The sequence below is a fragment of the Pseudopodoces humilis genome, chromosome 6 (genome assembly GCF_049639895.1).
Source record: "Pseudopodoces humilis isolate 2021_Gansu_Grassland_sample_001 chromosome 6, ASM4963989v1, whole genome shotgun sequence".
Taxonomy (NCBI): domain Eukaryota; kingdom Metazoa; phylum Chordata; class Aves; order Passeriformes; family Paridae; genus Pseudopodoces; species Pseudopodoces humilis.
Window position 1 is genome coordinate 71,141,006 of NC_142205.1, and position 18,893 is coordinate 71,159,898.

The 18,893-nt window shown below is 48.1% G+C and overlaps 1 protein-coding gene across 9 annotated transcripts in view; it reads left to right on the forward strand.

The window, feature by feature from the left end:
• SLC4A4 (solute carrier family 4 member 4) overlaps positions 1 to 18,893 on the forward strand; it is a 144,073-nt gene that overhangs the window by 44,506 nt on the left and 80,674 nt on the right. For 8 of the 9 annotated variants that reach the window (XR_015772659.1, XR_015772660.1, XM_088056357.1 and 5 more), the window contains 2 exons: positions 3,522 to 3,595; positions 15,768 to 15,947. Coding sequence is in view for 7 of the 9 variants with exons in the window: in XM_088056357.1 (XP_087912483.1) it covers positions 3,522 to 3,595; positions 15,768 to 15,947 (254 nt within the window). In the remaining 2 variants the exon portion in view is untranslated. Of the gene's footprint in view, positions 1 to 3,291; positions 3,311 to 3,521; positions 3,596 to 15,767; positions 15,948 to 18,893 lie in introns of those variants that run through there. The other variant, XM_088056361.1, reaches the window with a different exon arrangement.

Here is an 18,893-nt window from a genome sequence, read left to right on the forward strand (position 1 = left end):
TGGAAGGTGCAGTGCAGGTGTTTGGTGCTGCAACCAGAGATCTGCAGGAAGAATTCATGTTGTGACAAACGGAACAGACGCTGGCAGATGAGCGCAGCCATTAGGAAGTCCGGGATCCCTGATAGTGCTAAATTGGTGATGTTCTTTCCGAGTAGCTGGGCAGAATATTTCTGCGAGCTGTATCTGCCAGCGCTTTGCAGGCAGAGCAGAGTTGCTGCTGGCCATGTGTGACTCTTGTTCAAATCCTATTGACACATAACATCATTTCTAAAAATGTTTGGCACCGATCTAATCATTGGTGCAGAGAGGCCAATTACTCAAGCATCTTGTGTTTTTTCACTGGGGCATATTCTGTCAGATTCTGTCAGACCCTGAAAATAGAAGCCCGATATTTTTTTAATAATTATTGGTTTTTTTAGGTTTGTTTCCAAAACGTTGCAGCAGCAGTCATGAGGATCTGGACAAGAAGTGCCTGAAAACCCCTTTGCCTTCCAACAAGGAGCTGGTAAACCAGGCTTAACAGAAAGTGCATCTCTTTTCAGGGGCCCTAAAATTATTGCCATCCTTTCTTCTCTCCAATCTGTGGGATAGTGGTCACGCTGCGGTGCTTCACTAACAGGAGTCTGCCAGTTTTCCCCTGAAGACTCGAGGGAAAATTTTCTTGTTTCACGTGACTTTTTTTTTTCTTTTTAATTTCTTCGGCTCCCATTTATGGTATTTGAAAAATTCCAAGGGGCTGAAATATTTTCCTTGTGCAAATGGGTAAAGGATGTTTTCTTGCTAGATTTTGGCCCACAGAAATCCTGTGATAATCTGAGAAGGGCAGAAAAGACCAAGTCAAGGGAGGTGGTGCTTGGAGCCTAATCACTAAACTCCCGCGGATTAGAGCTGGGGCGCTGTGCCAAGGCGACCCGAGCTCTATTCCCGGCCCTTTAAACCCCCCAGCTCCTTCGGATACACGTTTCAGGGAAAGCATCAGCCTTGCTGATCGGTTTTCCAACCCTCTGGAGCTAAAAAAAGCATGGCTGTTAAATGTGATGAACTCATTTCAGGCTGGCAAGGTGATGTTCCTGGGAGTGTGGGGGCCATTCCCACTGCTGGGGGTGCTCAGCACTGGCAGGGTGATGCTAGGGAGGATGCTCTGCCATCATGGGAAGGATGAGCAGAATTCTCCCAGGGGGATGGCAGCTGGTGATTTCTCAGCACTGTATCCTTTGCAGGGAGTGGAAATTGCTCCCTTCCTTTCCCTTTCTCTGCTCTGCCGCACTGTTGCTTCCCAGTTGTTCCGTGCCTGGGCTGGTGCTGCCTAGGCTGGAGGAGCTGGCCTCAGGACACGGTGTTTGGGCAGGGACACACAGGTGTGTTACATGGTGCTGAATGCCATTCAGGATAAGTACAGACTTTACAGAGGTATAAAGCTCCTGTGGTTTGTGTTTGGTCTGAAAATCCAGTCCCATCTGTTCCAGATGTTTCCAGCCGAGTTTGTAGCAAGGAGCTACAGGTGCTGCTTTGCAGGAAAAAATAATAATTTAAAAAAAGGGGTTGTGCCTTCACAACCATTGCAAACAGGCAAGGGTACCCATGGAGTATTTTCCCTTCTCTTGCCTTAGAAAAGACACCTAAATAGTCTTAAATAATTTATTGAAGAGCTGGAGCTTTCAGGGGAGGCTGGTGTGTGCCTGAGTGCTGGCTTGGTGTGCTGTGCTGGCAAGGAGCACGTCCCACCCCTCTGCACCCGGCAGCAGCTGCCTGGGGAATGGCACCTTTCCTAGCTCAGGGAAATTTCTGCTCCAAATCCTCTGGCTCCTGGAATTCAGGCTGAAACAGCCTGTGTGAAGGAGGAGGAGCTGGCTTTGGACTAGACCTAAGCTTGGGAGTCAATGCTCACATACATTTTGGGGTACAGTGCTGTATTTTTTACTGCCGTCCAGTAATCCAAGTGAAAAACGTCTATGTCCGTAAGCTTTGGTACTGTGCTTGAATCTGACTTACTTTTCTTCATTGTTTTTGTCAGTGCCATGTTTGAGACTCGTTTTGGGAGTTGAGCTGTGGACTAAGAGCTGAGGATGAGGCTGGAGGTGGGTTAGTAAAGGTGCTTGAAGTAGAGGAAAACTTGGCAGAGGCTGGAGAGTGGCTCCTGAGGTACTGCTTTCATGACATGGGACTCTGGTGCTACCTTTTGTGGCTGAGTCTTATTTTTTATTTTCTAGTTAGGTAGCCTGGGCATTGGCATGCAAGGTAAACACCCATAGGCATTCTGAGTTCTTGGTATTCATCTGTTCAGTATTTATACCCTCCTGAATTTGAATATTCCTGTAAGATAATTCTGCAAGTGTTCGCTGCTACTGCTGCCAGAGGATCTTGAATGGAAGCAGTATGGATGGGAGGAAGTTTTGAAGGCCTTGTCTCACTGTGAACTGAGTTCCTATTCCCCTGAGGGAATGTAAGGAAGAGGTGTTGTTTTATGGCTGATTTTTGGTATGAAAACAGGTTACCAGCTTGGTCCCAGTTGTATTAGGATAGAAGGCTCCCATGGCAACTGCCCAGTAGCGAGCAGCAAATGTGTACTTAGCCTCTAAGGAGATTATTTAACACGGTTCCAATTTTGTTTATTATTATTATTATTTTATTATTTTTGTATTTGCTTGTCAAGAGTGGATTTGCAGACGTACCCTCGGGACGCAGGCAGGGTCTGGTTTTGTGGGGGAAGCACAGCAGCAGGAGTCTTGGGCAGCTCTGCGGAAGCACAAGAGCGGAATTAGGAGTCTCTGCTGTCCGCAGAGGCAGATCAGAGGTGGAGAGAAGAGGGGAGGGGAAGGCCAGCAACCACTGAAACCCTTCCCCAAATGGATGAATGAACGGGTGACACACATAAATGACTGCTGTGATGATCTGACTTACCGTAGCTCGGTCTAGGGATAATCCTCATATGTCAGATTTCTGTAAGGCCAACATGTGACACAAAGCCGGGCTCCCAGCAGACAAGTGTGCTGTGCTGGTATTAGGGGCTGGCCGGAGCCCGGGCTGCGCTTGGAACGCGCCCGTGTCCGTGCGGGGTGTGCCCGCTCGCCTCCTCGCGCGGCTCGGCCACCGCCGCCTGCCAGCGCAGCACCCGAGGCACACGGGAACCCCACGAGCTCTTGGCTGTTGCATAGATAACCCCAAGCCTGCCCGTGTGGCTGTACTTTCTGGAAAAAAGAGAAGGGGGGGGGGGAAAAAGAACAGACAGACACAAGAAACAGGAAAGCCCCCAAAGACTTGTGGCTGGGATTACCTTGTTCACACCTGTCACCACTGATGTCCTCTCAAGGTCAGAACTGGAGCTACGTGAGGCCAGCTTAAAGCAAACACCATGTGAAAGGAGCTCTATGAAGGAGCAGCAGGCACTGGAAGGAGGACAGGAGTGCCCACAGGAACATGAACAACAGCTTGCAAGTTAACCTGCCCAGGACTTGGGCTGGTTCAAACAGCTCGCTCCAGGAGAAGTCTGAGCATTCCTTTTTTCTTTTCTATTACTATAGGATGGAGGACGAGGCAGTACTGGATAGAGGGGCTTCCTTCCTTAAACATGTATGTGATGAAGAAGAAGTGGAAGGTAAGAGACTTGGACTGCTGGGGAGGAAGGGTGCCTTTGCTTTGGTGTTTGTACATAGGATGGGCGCAGTCGGAGGGCAGAGAAACATGGTGCCTCAGGTTTGCCCAGTACTTGGTCCTAAAATGGACTGAAACATGGGTAGGCTTGGTCGGGGTGGAAGTGACTTTCTAGAGAAATCCTCTGTTTCGGTTCGGGAGCGAACATTGTTGGGTGCTGCTGGTGCACGCTTCCGCTTCCCCCAAAGTCCCGTTTGCTGTGTCTTGCACGCTGGCTCCGAGACACCAGAGTTGTTCCTCTACAAATGGAGTTTTTAGCAGTGCTTGCCTCTCACCGCTGCAGTCCTGAGCATGGAAATATGGAGGCAAGTGGAGAAGCCAAGTGAAAGAACCAGCAGAATTTGTAACAAGTGTCGGGGTGGACTTCAGGCGGGAAGTGAATATTTGCTTGGGTTATCCTTTGTGCTCAGGAGGCATAAAGAGAAGGGTTTTCCCCTGAAGGAGAACTTTTTAACAGAGAAGACAGTTTTCTTCTTTAGAGGGAAAGAGTAGACTCCCTTGGAAGTGTTCTTGTTCTCTCTCTAACTAAAAATGTTGTGAAATCCCAAAGGTGAAAGGAATTTAAAGGAGTTAACTTCAAGTTTCTTCCTGGAAAATGATGAAGCTGATAGGAGTGAGTTAATGACAGCAAATTCCTTTTTTCTCATTTTCTGAGGATTGGTTGTCTGTGGGATTGATAAACTAGTGGGGGAGAAGGAGGAGAGCAGGATAGGGTAGGACTTGAACTGAAAGGGACAGGATTTCACTTTGCAGCACCGTCCTTCCCCTCCTCACTTCAGGATGTAATTTTATTCTGACTTCTTTATTTGCGAACAAATGCCTGTGGCTTTTCAGTTGAAAATGTTTTGAAGGGTGTAAGGTTACAGCTGTGTCATTGTCACCAGTAATGGACAGGAAAGGATCCAGCAGTAGGAAAGAAAATAGTCTCTAAAAAAGAGGAGTTAGAGCACTTCCAGCAAACCAAGCCAGTCCTTTCCACGAAAAAGCCTGTGTTTTCTTCCTCTCTGGGATGAAGTAATCTGTGCTCAGCCGCTATAAATCATCATGTTGGGTTTAATGAGGCTATTTGCTGTCTGCAGGGTCGGGTTTGTATTAGGCTCTGGCTTGTGGAATAATTGACACTTTGGCACAGCAGTTTGAGAAGGGAGAGAGAGAGGATATTTTTTTTATGTTTTACTGTCTTAAATGTTGCCACATGCTGTTTTGATGTGCAACAGCCGCGTGTGATGCTCCAGGAACATAACAGAAGTGGTTGTTGGTGCTGAGCGCAGGAGGGTCCTTCCGACTGTGGTTACTGCTTGAAGTAATATTTGTGGCTGTGGTGTGTTTATATCCTTTGCTCCACTGTGGATATCCTCACTGGGTTTAGTTGGGCTGACAGACCAGTTGCAGCTCATCTCGCTGGGGGAATGAAGAGAGGAGGTGAAACAAGTGCTTGTAATTGTACACGACAGGCCTCCGGAGCTGGAGCTGCCTCGGCCAAGCCCCCGGAGAGCCCCGGAGCTGTGTAGCCAGCTAATTCCCTCGGTGGTACTAAAGGCAGCGCCGTGATTCCTGCCAGGCTCCTGGGAGCAGCCCAGCTAAATCACCCAAGGATCCAAGGCCGTGGCATCTGTCAGGGTCGCGGGGCACGTATGGTGCATGGATGGGTCGCTCAGGGAGCCGCTTCTCAGCCGCTCCGCGCAGTGGGACAGCCTGGAATTCTCGGCGTGCCTGGCAAATCTGGGGCACTGCCGCAGTGCCAGTAAGCATTAAAGGCTTTGGCACTTGGAAGAGATCTTATTTGTCTACATGTTTCCAGCCTCAGTGATTGCGCTTCTGTGCGTGTACTCAGCTACATCTGTCTCTCCACAGGGATCCGTGCGCGTAACGTGCCTGGGTATCCGTGTGCACCCCGGGTGCAGTCACTGCGTGTGTGGGATGAACTGTACTCTCACAGAGTGCTTGTGCTTGGAGCTGGTCTTCAAGCCTGTCCAGTTCCAGCCCTCTGCCGTGGGCAGAGACACCTTCCACCAGACCAGGTTGCTCCAGGACCTTTCCAACACTTCCAGAAATGGGGCAGCCGCAGCTTCTCTGCGCCAGGGCCTCCCCACCCTCACAGGGAAGAATTTCCTCCCAGTACCTAATCTATCCCTGCCTTCTGTCAGTTGAAGATCCAGAGGAAGGGCTAAAACACCAGGTTGCAGACCTTTGGCTGGCACTTGGTGCAGATGCTTTTAAATCCCTTTTAGATTCCTGCCCTTACAGTGGGGTGTTCTATAGGAGGCAAGCGTCTGTCAAGAGACTTAATTTCACTAGAAGTGAGCGGAGAGGAGATGGTTTCTTTGCCTTCCGTGAGGGGAAGGGGAGTTGTAACCTTGTTCAGAAGAGACAAGGCAGAAGAACTCAGAGAATGGGAAAGCAGATGGTTGTAATATGCCTCGGAACCAGGCTGCTTTTGTTGCTTTGTGAGTTGCTTTAATTTCAAAGAGGCAAAGACAGAATTTTGAAGGTGTCGCTTGTATTGTCGCCTCTTCAGTGTGTTCTCTGGGAGAAGAGAGGAATGTCATTGGCTTTGTCAGTGGTGCCCACAGGTTATGTCTGTGGGATGGAGGTACCACATCACCCACTGCTTTGGTTATGTAGCGGTGCGGGGGAGAGGGAAGGACTCGGCTTTTTAAGGAGGGGTAAAAATGGGCATTTCTGGTCAGGAAGGCATTGAGACATTTTCAGGGTGGGACAATTGTCCCTTGTGCCCTCGCTGAGTAAATGTGGCTTTTACAGAAACCGTACATACCTGACAGAAATATGTCCCTTGGGCCTGCTTCCAGGGGTTGTTTAGTCCGTCTCTCAGGTGGCACCTCACCCTGGTCCTACACTGGAATGTGTCGCTGTGATATCAGCTGTTGACATTTGAAAATTACTCCACTCCAGCTCCTCCCTGCTGCCTGGGTCCACGAGAGGGCTAGGTGATGGATTTGGTACGTGTTAGTTAGGAGGAGTTGCTTGGCTGGAAGCACCCAGAAGCGTGACCTGGCAAGACAAGGGATCTGCCCGGGTCCAGGGCAGAGCATGAAGGAAAGCAAGTACAAGTCAGCTTTCCTGGGGGAAATCAGGAGGAGGCACTGCCCTGAGCTGTGCCAGAGGACCCTTCCCATTCATTTAGAGCACTGCACGTTCCTTTCCTTGAAGGTAACGCTGTGCTGCTGCAATGCCCCTGTGAGGAGTGCTGGAATGTGTGACATAAACAGATTACTTAATAACCGATTTTGCAAGAGGGGAAAAGTAAAGCTCCACCTTATCCTGCGAGATAAGGTATTCTTGGCTCTCTGAGCGTAACTTCCCCGGGCTCGCTGCCACCCTGACTCCGCGGTGGGGTGGAGGATGCTGGAGTTCGAGTCGGACAACTCCACTGCAAAGCCTGAGGAGCGCACCGGCTCCATGTGTTAGGAAATGGGGAGCAGCACACCTGTCCTGCCTTCCAAAGGATGGGCAAAGGACACGTTTCGATAGCACCTCTCAGCACTGCTGTGGCAGTGAATTCAGGAGAACATGCAGTCAGGGGAAGCTTTTCCTGGGTCCCGCTATCATTGTGGCATTTAGTGTTGTGCTGCTAACTCTGCAGGGAAGCTCACACAGGGATTTTGTAACAATGTTCTATAACTACTTGTTCCATTTTAGCACTTTCCTCCTCCTCCTTGCTTTCTATTCTCGACCCGGTTGTGTCATTGCACTTTGCTGGTAGAGAGCTGTGTGATGCCATAAGCCCAAGATTAGTCCTTGATGGCTGGATCAATGAGGAGAGAGGCTAAAAGGGCAGAGATAACTGTGAACATCTTTACCTGTATCAACAGCAGGCCGGCGGTGGGAGAAACGAGCCATATTTTGCCCATACACTTTGATTTCTTTTTCTCCTCCCATCCCTGCCGTCTGTTTTTGATCCGTGACTGTAGGCAGACCCTCCTCCATTTTCAGAAGTAACCAGATGACCTGTTTCATATCCAAGTCTTTAATTGCTTCTGAAAGAAATGGGATTAAAAAAGTAATCAGGTAAAATCTGATCACAGAATGTGCTCATTAATATTCTTTTTTACCTTTAATTTATGTGTGGAGGAAAACCAGGCTGCGTTTTGCTTCAGTAAAACTGAACTGGGCTTAACTCCTGCAAAAGCCAAACTCAGAGGACTCAGGCAGTGCCTTTGTGCTCCCTTTCCATACAGCAGCTGGCACAGCTTCCCTGTGAGGATGGTGAAGCCCTGGCACAGGTTGCCCAGACAAGCTGTGGCTGCCCCTGGATCCCTTGAAGTGTCCAAGGCCAGGTTGGATGGGGCCTGGACTGACCTGGGCTAGTGGAAGGTGTCCCTGCACATGGCAGAGGGGTGGAACTGGGTGAGCTTTAAGGTCCTTTCTGCCCCAAACCATTCTGTGATTCTACTGAACTTGGAAACCACGGGTGGAGTTTGGAACCCAGTGCTGCTCCACACAGCTAAGTAAAAACAGGACAGGTGGTTTAGATCTTCCCAGCTTTGCCACACCGTGATGAAAGATTTCGGGTCTTCAGATTCTTTCCACATTTAATTCCCCGTGGCACTTTGCAGGAGAGCGCTTCCTCTTGGCAGCGTCCAGCAGGTCATCGCACAGGCTATCGTTCTGGTCACTGCCGCTGGCTTTCCTCTGCTGTCAGCAATCAGCATTAGCTCTGAGGTTGCTGGGGGGGATGAGGAGGTTTCTGATGCCCGCCTACTCCATGCTCAGTGACAAAAGCTGCAGTCTGAGTTCAGAGGGTGATAAACCGACTTTACATAAGGCAGCGATAAGCTGGCTGTGCAGGCAGGAGAAGCGGAGAAAACGTTCTAAGAGCAGCTGAGTCAATAACTGGCGTGGTCGGCCCATGGTGAAGGAAAGGTGCTGGTTACTTTTCACTGGTGATACGTTTTGTGCCAACATGTGCCGAGGGCGAGGTGAAGGAACGCGTTTCCATACCGTTCTGACAGTGACTCGTTTTCTCACAGCTCCAGTCAGTTTAGAATCACAGAATCAGTTGGAGCAGAGCTTTAGGATTATCAAGTCCAACTAATTGGAAACTATCATCAGTTCTCTGACCTGGCAGTGAAACTAGTTTTGTTGGGGCCCATGCTGGTTAGAAAGGTTGCCCTCACATGTCACCTTGCAGCCTTGGATGGTAGCATCTGCTCTCATTTCAGTCAGGGATCAAGTCTAGGCTTGTTTGACTGTCTGCTCCCATCTTCCTCTGCCCAGCTGCTCCTTCTGAAGGTACAGTAACGCTGGGTATAACAGTTCAGGATGGAGATGGAAAATCAGATACAGCTTTTGCTCACTTGTCAGATGTGAGTCCCAGATGTGCTTGTGAGCCTTCCTGGACTTCTCTGGGACATTTAAAATGAAAAGGTAACCCAGAATGTGTTGGGGAGACCTGGTCATGTTGCCTGAGCTGGGGCTGGGTAACACAGCAGGAGTGTTTTTCCCTCTCCTACCTGTGCTTCTCGTACCACAACTGCTGAAGCTGGGCTTAACCTGAAAAGCAGTGCCAGGGCTGTAGCTTGCTGGTTTGAGCATCATCCCAGCCTTCCTGGAGCCCTGTCCCCTCCTTTCCTTCTGGTGATGTTCCTGCTCTGGTTGCAGGGCGCTGGGAGAACGTCCATAGAGACTGAGAAGGGAGCCAGGGAACTCCTGCGCTCCGTGAAGGAGGCGTGTGCTGCTGGCAAGGCGTCGGGAGCCTCTGTGTGAGCGCCGTGATTCTGTTTGTTCTGTGTCCCTTCAGCCCCCGGCTCCGGCCGCCTTCCATCAGACACAGGTTCAGTAAAACTGCAGCTTTGCCACCAAGGGCACTTGCAGAGGGCTGCTTTGAGGCTTTTCCCAGGAATGGAGGCAGCTTTGGATGCCTTTATCATCCTACCTCAGCTCTTACTTCTCTTGAGCAGGGTCTAAATCCTGCCTGCATCTGTGAGCCCGAGAGTGTCGAGTACAGCTTGGTACTCAGTTCGTTCACTCTTGGTAATTCATGAGGTGGAAGTAGGAAAAGATTTTCAGCCAGCATCGGTTCTCTCAAGTAGTCATTTGGAGCGTTTTGGAAGGGGACATAATTTTAAAGGATGCCAGAAAATCCAAAGGTACCGTGCTTCCCAAGAGCTAAATCCAACAGTCCGGCACAGATCCCCTTCTCTGCCCTGTTCCTCAGAGCCCTGCGTTCTTCAAGTTTTCTTCAACTCTTCTTTCCATTGAAGCCAAGCAGTTCTGGCCAGATTAGATCAGATCACGGCAGGACAGGTTTGGTGGCTTTTATAACCTCTCACAGCTCCAAAGAAGAGAAAAAGAAAAGCAGCTTACAGGGTTGTGGGTGAGAGTCTCGCAGTGGCTTACGTAAAGCTCAGGGAGAATACCCCCACCACATGTTCATTGTTGTGTCTGAACTATGTCCAGCCCTTCGTTCACTGCCACCCCACTGAGTGTCTTGGTTCCATCTACACAAGCAGGGTTTCTAGGATCTTCAGCAAGACAGTTGAAGACTTTTATTTTATTTTGTTTTATTTTATTTTATTTTATTTTATTTTATTTTATTTTATTTTATTTTATTTTATTTTTCTGTTTAGATATTTTTTACTTGAATTTATGTTAACTCTGTCTTTTAAAGCCATCGTGTTGCTGTGATCTAACTCACCTTTTACACATGCTTTGCTCAGATCTAACTCACATTTTACACATGCTTTGTTGGAGTGGCCTCTTGAATTTTGTTCGGAATCTGGCAGGTCTGGTCTGGGTCATGGATGATACATTTGGAACAGAGGAGTGTAAGCTTTGGGAAATGGGTGGGATGACTTCCCTTCTGTCTAACTCGAGTTTTGTTACATGGGGGTGCTTCAGATGCAGTGCTGACTTTTTGATGATGCTGAAGTGCTGGAAGCCTGATGTTACAGAGGAAGAGAAAAAGGTCCCCAGTTTCCTTACTGCCTTCCCCTGCACAGCTCATTCCCTGCCCCTCGTAGGCATTTCAGTCAACAACTGCATGGTAGGAGGTGAAGTGCAGTAATGCAAATATATAAAATGATAAAATGAACCAAATTCGCTGTTTGGTTAAGGAACATCTTTGTTAAAGGACCTTAAGCCAAAGGATCTTAGTTTAAACATCCTTTGGTTAAAGGAGCATTTTCCTTGCTGATGGTGATGCTCACTTGAATCTTAGCCGTAAATTTGGGGTTCTTCTGTTGGAGCTGGCAGACTGAAAGAGATCCCTGATGTTTCTAATCTTGTTCCTTCTTCTTTCCTTTCTCTATGGCATAGTAGCTCAGGATTGTCTCTCCTGAAGCCTCTGTTTCATGTTTTGCCCTTTCCTCATGGCAGGCTCGTCTCCTGCTGGCGTTTATCAGTCTGTGAACCTGCTACTCAGCCTTATGGTTGTTGTTCCCATCACCTGATGGATTCATGCTGACCCTTTTCCTTGGCAAACTGCCAAGGAGAATCCACAAGAATCAGTTAATTGCATACTACAGTTGTTTGTAGGAGAAGGGATTTGGATCTGTTCTGTCTCCATCTAGTGCATTCAGTTTTGTTCAGATTGCCATGGAGCGCTCGGTGAATCCTTCTGCCATTTCCCTGCCTGATGGATTTTTACTTGCATGGAAAATCGGTCACTTGAATACCAGCCTGTTTTGAAAACCCTGTGGGAACCGGTGGGTGAGCCTGTGTCTGGGCAGCCTGTCTAGAGGATTGATGATGGTTCAGTTTTCCCTGGAGATTCAGTGTCTCTGTCCATGTGAATGAATGGGAATAGCACTTGGCTCTTTGCACCGCGCTAGGTCCTTGTGTTCCTCATTTCTAACACAGCTGGTGTGAACAGTTCTGTGGTGTGGGGTGTCCCTGTGCATCCCATCCTGGGAGTGCAGAACAGCTTGTGGCCTGCAAGGTGGAGCTGGTCAGGGTGCAGCTCCTGCCCCTCTGCTGCTGCCAGCACCTGCAAACCCCTCCAGAACCAGGTAGAGCTAAGGGCACCCGGCACGTGACGGCGTGGCCTTCTGTTCTTACTTCTTGAGCTGATTTGAAACTAAGCAGGGCTTAGTTTGGGACTTCCTTAGCGCTACTTTTAGCATCTCCCCTTTAAAATGGATCATCCCCCTGATTTATTTGTCCTTCTGAGCCATGGGCTTTTTTTATGTTGTTAATTTTTTTTTTGGTTCTCAGACAAAATGCGAAGCACCTTCTGCCACCAACCCCAGGTGGGAAAAGCAGCTGCTCTAAAGCGCTCTGACCTGGCAGTGATCCTGGCAGTGATCCTGGCAGTGATCCTGGCAGTGTCCTGGCTGGTGCCACCTCTCCCTGCGGGCTTGGCTGTGTGCTGACACCTCCTTGGGAACAAAGCCGTGCCATCTTCTGCTGACCAAGCGCGTGGTGGGCTGTGTCCCCTGCCCCGCTGGTGTGACTGCAGAGCAGATCTCTCAAGATGCTGGGTGGCAGGGGCTACCTGAGGCTTTCAGTTCTACCCCGGGGTAAGACTGGTGGCTGGGCTGTGAAAATGGGCTGAGAAGGTCCCACCTTTCATGGAATCACAGAGTGGTTTAGGTTGGAAGAGACCTTAAAGGCCATAGGCCTCTGAGTGAGATGGCTGGGGCATCCTGAGCAAAGCCCATTTTTTAAGTGTCCCAAAGTATTTGGCCAGAGCTGGTGAGGAAGATTTTGGCATTGTGGCCAGCTGTAACCACAGGGGCCTGTCGCAATCTGATGGGGTTTAATGTGACTCTCCCTGTTCTTTGCAAAGGACTCTTTAAAGGAAAAACAAGGGCTGGGTAAAAACTGCTAACGCTCAGCTTATTTTCAGTCCTTTATACCTTTTTAATATTAGATTTTGATCTTGTTTTCTTCTAAGGTGCCGGTGTGAGATTCTTTAAGGGCTGGTCTTACCACGCTTTGAGTCTCAAGAATTCAGTCATGTGGAAAGGATTCCTTTTTAGATGCAGTGGGCAGTCTCTATCCTTTGATCCCGTAACTTTCAGCCCCTTTCTCCAAGTGACTGAGTCTTGGTTTTGCTGAGCAAAAGCCATTCCCTGTTAACCTTTTTAAAAAGAGCTAGTGCTTAAAAATGGAGAGGATCATAATGAAGTGATCTCTCAGAATGGTTGTGGTTGGAAGGGACCTTAAGGATATCTCATTCCACCCCTCTGCCTTGGGTAGGGACACCTTCCAATGGGTCCAAAGGGCTTGCTCCAAGCCCTGTCCAATGTAGCCTTGATGAGAATGAGCAGATATTCCTGCAGGCAGGGAGGGAATGCTGCGTTTCACAGAACCTCAGCTGGCTGATACACAAGTGGGTTTTTGTCAGTAAAACTTATTCAGGGAGTCTCCTATGCTCAAACTCCAAATCTGGTGCTGAAACATGAACTGCTGTTCCTCAGTAGCTCTTAGTAAAGCAAAAGATGTGGTTTCAACAGAGTTTTTCCAGGAGAACCCCCCAGATGAAATGATTTTGTTGTCAACTTGGGGCACATTAAACATGCTCTTTGGTCACAGAAGTCAAAGATTCCAGTTCCAGTCGGTGTAAGTCCAAAGAAGCCCCTACCCACTGTGGCTGACAAGAGACCGGGTGCCACCGGAGCCTGTGGGTCTGCACGTGCATCCCACGGCTGGGGTTTGAGTGCTGTGAAATGAGGTGCTCACAGAGCATAGTGGATATCCTGGGGAGAGCAGGGAGGGCCACGGGAGCAGCCCCTCGGGAGGAGCGAGGTCTGGGTTAGCCCAAGCTCAGCGCTCAGCTCCGTGCTTCCCATCCTCCCGGAGCAGTAGGATCCTTGTGGAGCCTGTGTGTCACGTTTCTCAGGCAGCCGTTCTCATGGGAAAGGCTGGCTTCCCCCGGTGAGTCGGAAATGTCCCAGGAGCCCGGTGCATTGAGAGTATGTGTCAATTGTTTCCTTCCAGGCGCTTTGGGAAGGGAGCCTAGAAGATTATCTCAGCATTTGGAGCAATGTAAACAGATGCCAAGCACTTGAAGTACATAGAGAAGGAAAATGTCTTGCTTGGCCTCCCTGAACAGTCTGAGGGGTGGGGGAGGACAGCAAGGAACATTAAATAAGTCTCTGCCTTCAGACTAGGGAAAAGCAGCAAAGCAATGCAGATGTTTGCCTGCGTATATACAAGTGAGTTTCATATTACCAAAATCTGTGCTGTGCACACGTGGTCCAAAGATTAAAGAGATTGTCCAGTTCTGTTGGCAGCATATTAAAGTATTAAGACTACAGGCTCACTGTGATGTGTTTCTATTATCAAGCTGACCGCAGAATTGAAGTGATTCAAAGGGGAGTGTAGTTTAATACAGATACCTTTCACGTCAGGCTTTTGGACAGAGTTTTGGGTGTGAGAATCCCTTGGGAAGGGCTACCACTGCCCTGTCTGTCAGGGGTCACCCCCAGCTCCTGCTCAGATAAGATCTCCCCTTCCCTGTGCGGCTCTCAGGCCATCTGCCACGGTAAAGCTGATGTTTCCAGTTGCTGGAAGAGCTTTCTGAGTTTCCTTTGGCACGCAAGAGCTAAATCGGATCTTCAGGTGTCAGTCTGGGAGGTCTTGCTACAGATTTCTCTGTGGCTCTGCCCTTTCCCTCCGTGGTGTGATCCGTTCCCCAGAAGTGGAGATTCTGGCAAGAGGCAGCAGACACAGGACCCTGTTCTATCACTGTTCCACTGCCTGAGTTTGAGCCCTGCTCAGCTCCAGAATGCTCTTTCTTCCATCCCTGGAAGTGTCCAAGGCTGGGTTGGATGGGGCTTGGAGCAAACTGGTGTAGTGGAAGGTGTCCCTGCCCATGGCAGAGGCTACAACAGGATGAGCAAACATGGAAAATAAAGGTTCAAACATGAGAAATAAAGGCCTCACAGCTGGCTTTAGGGGCGTGTGGAATTTGAAATGGCAAATGCTTTTTTTGTTGTTTTGCATTGGCAAATCAGTTTGTTACAGAAATGGAGTATTTTGTGCCTAGGTTCTCAGCTGTTTGGTTATCAAGATGAAATTTGTCACAAGGAGGAATTAGAGACACGTGTTTAGTTTGTGGGTCATTCATTCAGATAAATTTGGTTACTCAGTCTGTTCAGCTGAAACTCTCCATTCAGCCATTCTGGGCAACCATTGGCAAATGTTTTAGTTTGAAATCCAGGTCTCAGTGCAAGGGCATCCTTGGGATTTACAGCCAAAGTATGAAATTTGGCACTTATTCTGTTCCTAGTTAATTTTTATTTTGGAAATCATCAAGTAGGAGTTGATAGGAACTTCTGTGAGTAGTCCTTCCTCGGCTGCTGTGTAGCACCCTGATGGTACTCGGAGTGTGGGACCTCTTACCTCTACCTGTGTAAGGTACCTAATGGTACTTTGACACTTGTTATACAATGGGCTGCACAGTCAAGTGATGTAGATTTTGTTGGTCTAAGCTCTTCAATTAAACTGAATCACTTGGCATGAGGTAGTTGTTAAGTCCAGCCAGTGTATTTGATAAAACAAATGGAAAAATTAGCGTAGAATGCGTTTGAAAAGCACTCGATCTTTCAAATATTTGATATTACAAAATGAGTGTGATGGCCTTCTGTGGGGTTTATTTTTGTGTTTAAATGAGTCACAAGGACAACAATTATCCGAGTCTGCACTGGCATGTGCTCTCAGAAATGATGGGATGAAAATACTTCTCTAAATGGTAGCTACAGAGCTCCAAGCTCACACTGGGAGACAAGAAGAGCAGGACTAATTGATGTTAGGCCAGCAGAGAGGGATAGTTCACTTGTGTTTTGGAGTGAAACAGGGATAAGACAAAGAGTAATGAGTTCAAACTGAAAGAGGGGAAGTTTAGGTTAGATATATTGAAGAAATTCTTTCCTCTGAGGGTGGGGAAGCCCTAGCACGGGTTGCCCAGAGTAGGTTTGGCTGCCCCATCCCTGGAAGTGTCCAAGGCCAGGTTGGACGGGGCCTGGAGCAATCTGGGCTAGTGGAAGGTGTCCCTGCCCACGGCAGGGTTTGGGAGTGAGGTGAGCTTCAAGGTCCCTTCCAACCCAAACCATTTTGGCATTCACAGAAATGCAGCATGAGCCATGCTGGGCCGTGGTGCCCAAACTGCAGAGTGCTGAAGTTGATATTTGTGTGCTTGTGCTCCCCAGGTCACCACACGATTTACATCGGGGTCCATGTGCCGAAGAGCTACAGGCGGAGGAGGCGGCACAGAAGAAGACCTGGGCACAAAGAAAAGAAAGAAAAGGAGAAAATCTCGGAGAACTACTCGGACAAATCAGACGTAGAAAACGCTGACGAGACAAGCAGCAGCATCCTTAAACCGCTCAGTGAGTACCGGTTCCAGTCATCACTCGTTACAATGTTCTGTTTTCTAGGGATCTGTTCACAGAGGATGGAACCTGATCCACAAAAACAATTGTCTCACGTTGCAGGGTTGGAGTAGTCTTGGCCAGCTGCTGTGGCTTGGAAAAGGCACAGGCCAGAGCAGACATTTCATCCCTCTGTATCACCTGAGTTGGCCCTTGAGCACATGCCAGGCAGGAAGAACAGGCCAAATGCTTCAAAAGCAATTTGACGCTGTGTGTAAAGAGATAGCAAGCAAGGGCAAAGACTGAGCAATGCCTAGGTAGATCTATTGCAGCTTCTGCCCTGGCCCTGGGACGTGCACACGCGCTGGAATTCCAGCACCCCGTGTTTTTGGCCTCATGTATCACTAACTTGCGGTGCTAACAGCTTTTTTCCCTTTGGTAATTAATCAGTTTCAGGTTTTGAAATCAAAAGGAAGAATCAAATGGAGCTTTGCTCTATCTTTGAGTATCTGTAGGGATTGAAGATCTAAATATTGGCAGGCAGGCTAGGTCCATTTTGGATGCCCTGTGCCTCTATTCCCACCAGAATGGTTAAGCAGAGCACAGAGACCTTGAGTTAGTGCCATCACTGTGCAGAGACACATTGCATTGAATCACAGGGTCACATTCCTCTTGCTGTTTTCTCTGTTGGCCACAAGCTTGTCCTGAAATCTGGGAGATGGCTGCTTTGGTAGGAGCCAGGAGGGAGATGGGAAGGCTGATGGCATTGAGTACAGCAGAGCAGCCCAGGATGTGATGCAGCTCAGATTATTGAGGCTAATTCCAGGTGGTTGGAACTTCATTTATAAGTGGAAAAATGCTTCCCGTGTGAGAGATGCGTACAACTGGACCTTGGATTGAAGAAATACATTGATTTTTCATTTTGCACTGGTGTTGCTGGGTAGTTGCTGTAGATAGAGACAGTAACATGGGGCAGGTCAATCATGTCTGTAGCCTGGTTACCATCTTCAGAGAGCAGCACCTGGAAAGGAAGGCACGTCACAGATTCCATTTGCTCTTCCCAGCTCTTGTTCCCTGGCTGTCCCAGAGAAGGTTTTTTGTCAGCGCTCAGAAACCAGGAGTTGGTATTCCACCAAAAGACACAATTGCACATCTTCAAGAACTCAAATGTTTTAAACCTAATTTCTATGTTTACACCTCTGTTCTTCAGCATGTGGGTGACCAGGCCTGTAGAAATTGCCTTTTTGCTTCTGAATGTATCATATCCTAGAGGAATTGTTTCCATGGGCCAAGTGTACCTATGTTTGAGAACCCATTTCTTCCATCAGGTTTTCATGTCCTGCCTTTCATCTTGCCCATTATTGTTTCTGTGTCATTTGAGGAGGGATTCGTGGTGTTTTTTCTCCTCTGTTGTTTCTATGCAGTAAAATGTTCTTATCTGCTCTTACACCTGCATTTAAAAATATGCAATCTTTCCATCACTTTCCATCTGCAGTTTTCCACCCTGACCTCTTTGCACTGCAGGTTTTTGGAGTGGAATCACATAAGTATTCTAGGTGTCCCACGCAGTAGCATTCATGCCCCATCCCTGGGCCCTTTTCTCTGTTGTTTGCCGTCTCGGGTATCCGGATACTTTTCCAGGTCCTCGCAGGGACTTGCTGTTTCGCGCTGGTGGCCAGATCTTTTTACGAGCTGGCTCAGTTAGCTTAGAGCTCTGCAAAGGAGAGGGGTAGGTCAGATTACTGTCTTGAATTACAAGTTACCTCATATCCCTGGGTTTTTCATCTTCTGAAACTCTCGTCTTCAGTGCTGACCTGAATTTTGTGTTTCCCACCCTTTCTTTTGCTTTCTAAGAAGCCTTTCTTCTCTCTCCACCAGCTGTGTCACACAAGTGTGTCCAACAGAAGTCCATTTCTCTCCAGGCAGCATGTACCAGCTTAGGCTGGTGTCCAGTGCTGGCAATCCTGGCAAGAAACCTCAGTTAGAACCCTGGGGTTTTAATCTTCATCCCATAATAGGCATTGGTTGAGGGGTAGGTGGCTCAAATTCAGTGTCAAAAGAACATTAGAAACTAATAGAGCTGGGAAATACTGCACGGCAACTTTAATGGGGTTGGGAGAAAGCTGAAATGAACTATATTACATATATTTAAGGCAGTCAGGAGAGAGTGTGGAATATCAGAACCTGAAATAAGAAACCCCAAACATGGAGAGTTCTGTTCCAACACAACTCAGTTTAAGAAATCCTGAATTTATACAGCTCCTTCTCTTTGCTGAGTTTTGCAGTTATCACCTTGGCTAGTACTAGATGCTGTCAGTTCAGCTTGGGTATAGAACTGGCAATTTAGTTTATCTTCTAATACAAGGACAAGTATATAGAGCTTGATTTGCAAAATTTTTAATAATGTAGTTGTTAAAATAATTTGTAGAAGTTCAGGGAATGACTTGATTGTCCTGTCTGTGGAGACCTTTGTTTTTCCTGAGTAGAATCTTGAGCCAGTTGTGATTTGGTACATCACTTGGATTTCTTAATCTGTCCCTAAGGACCACAAGCCTAAGCTTCAGTGTCCTACCTGAAAATGATTTCTTAGCTTCTTGGATGAAAACCCTGCAATTAGACTTGGACCAAATCTGGGTTTGACTCACCAGGTCAAGCTGCTCACAGCAACCGAACCTGATGGGACGTGCCCATGGGTACCAGCAAGAGAATAAACAGGTCTGGAAGGGCAAACCTTCCCTAGAAAACTTTTGTTCCAGTTCCAAACCAGTCTAGCTGTGTTTGGGAATTGGTGCAGTCTGGAAATGTCAGTCCTTTTTTTTTTTTTTTTTAGTCTGTGTCCAGCTGAGCTGAGCAAGCCAAAGTCTGGTAGTTTCTAGGTAGGTTATAACCTTCAGCTCTCCCATCTGGAGAGAGTTGAGCAAATGGAACGTGTACAGATATGTTTCATGCTAAGGAAATTATTGC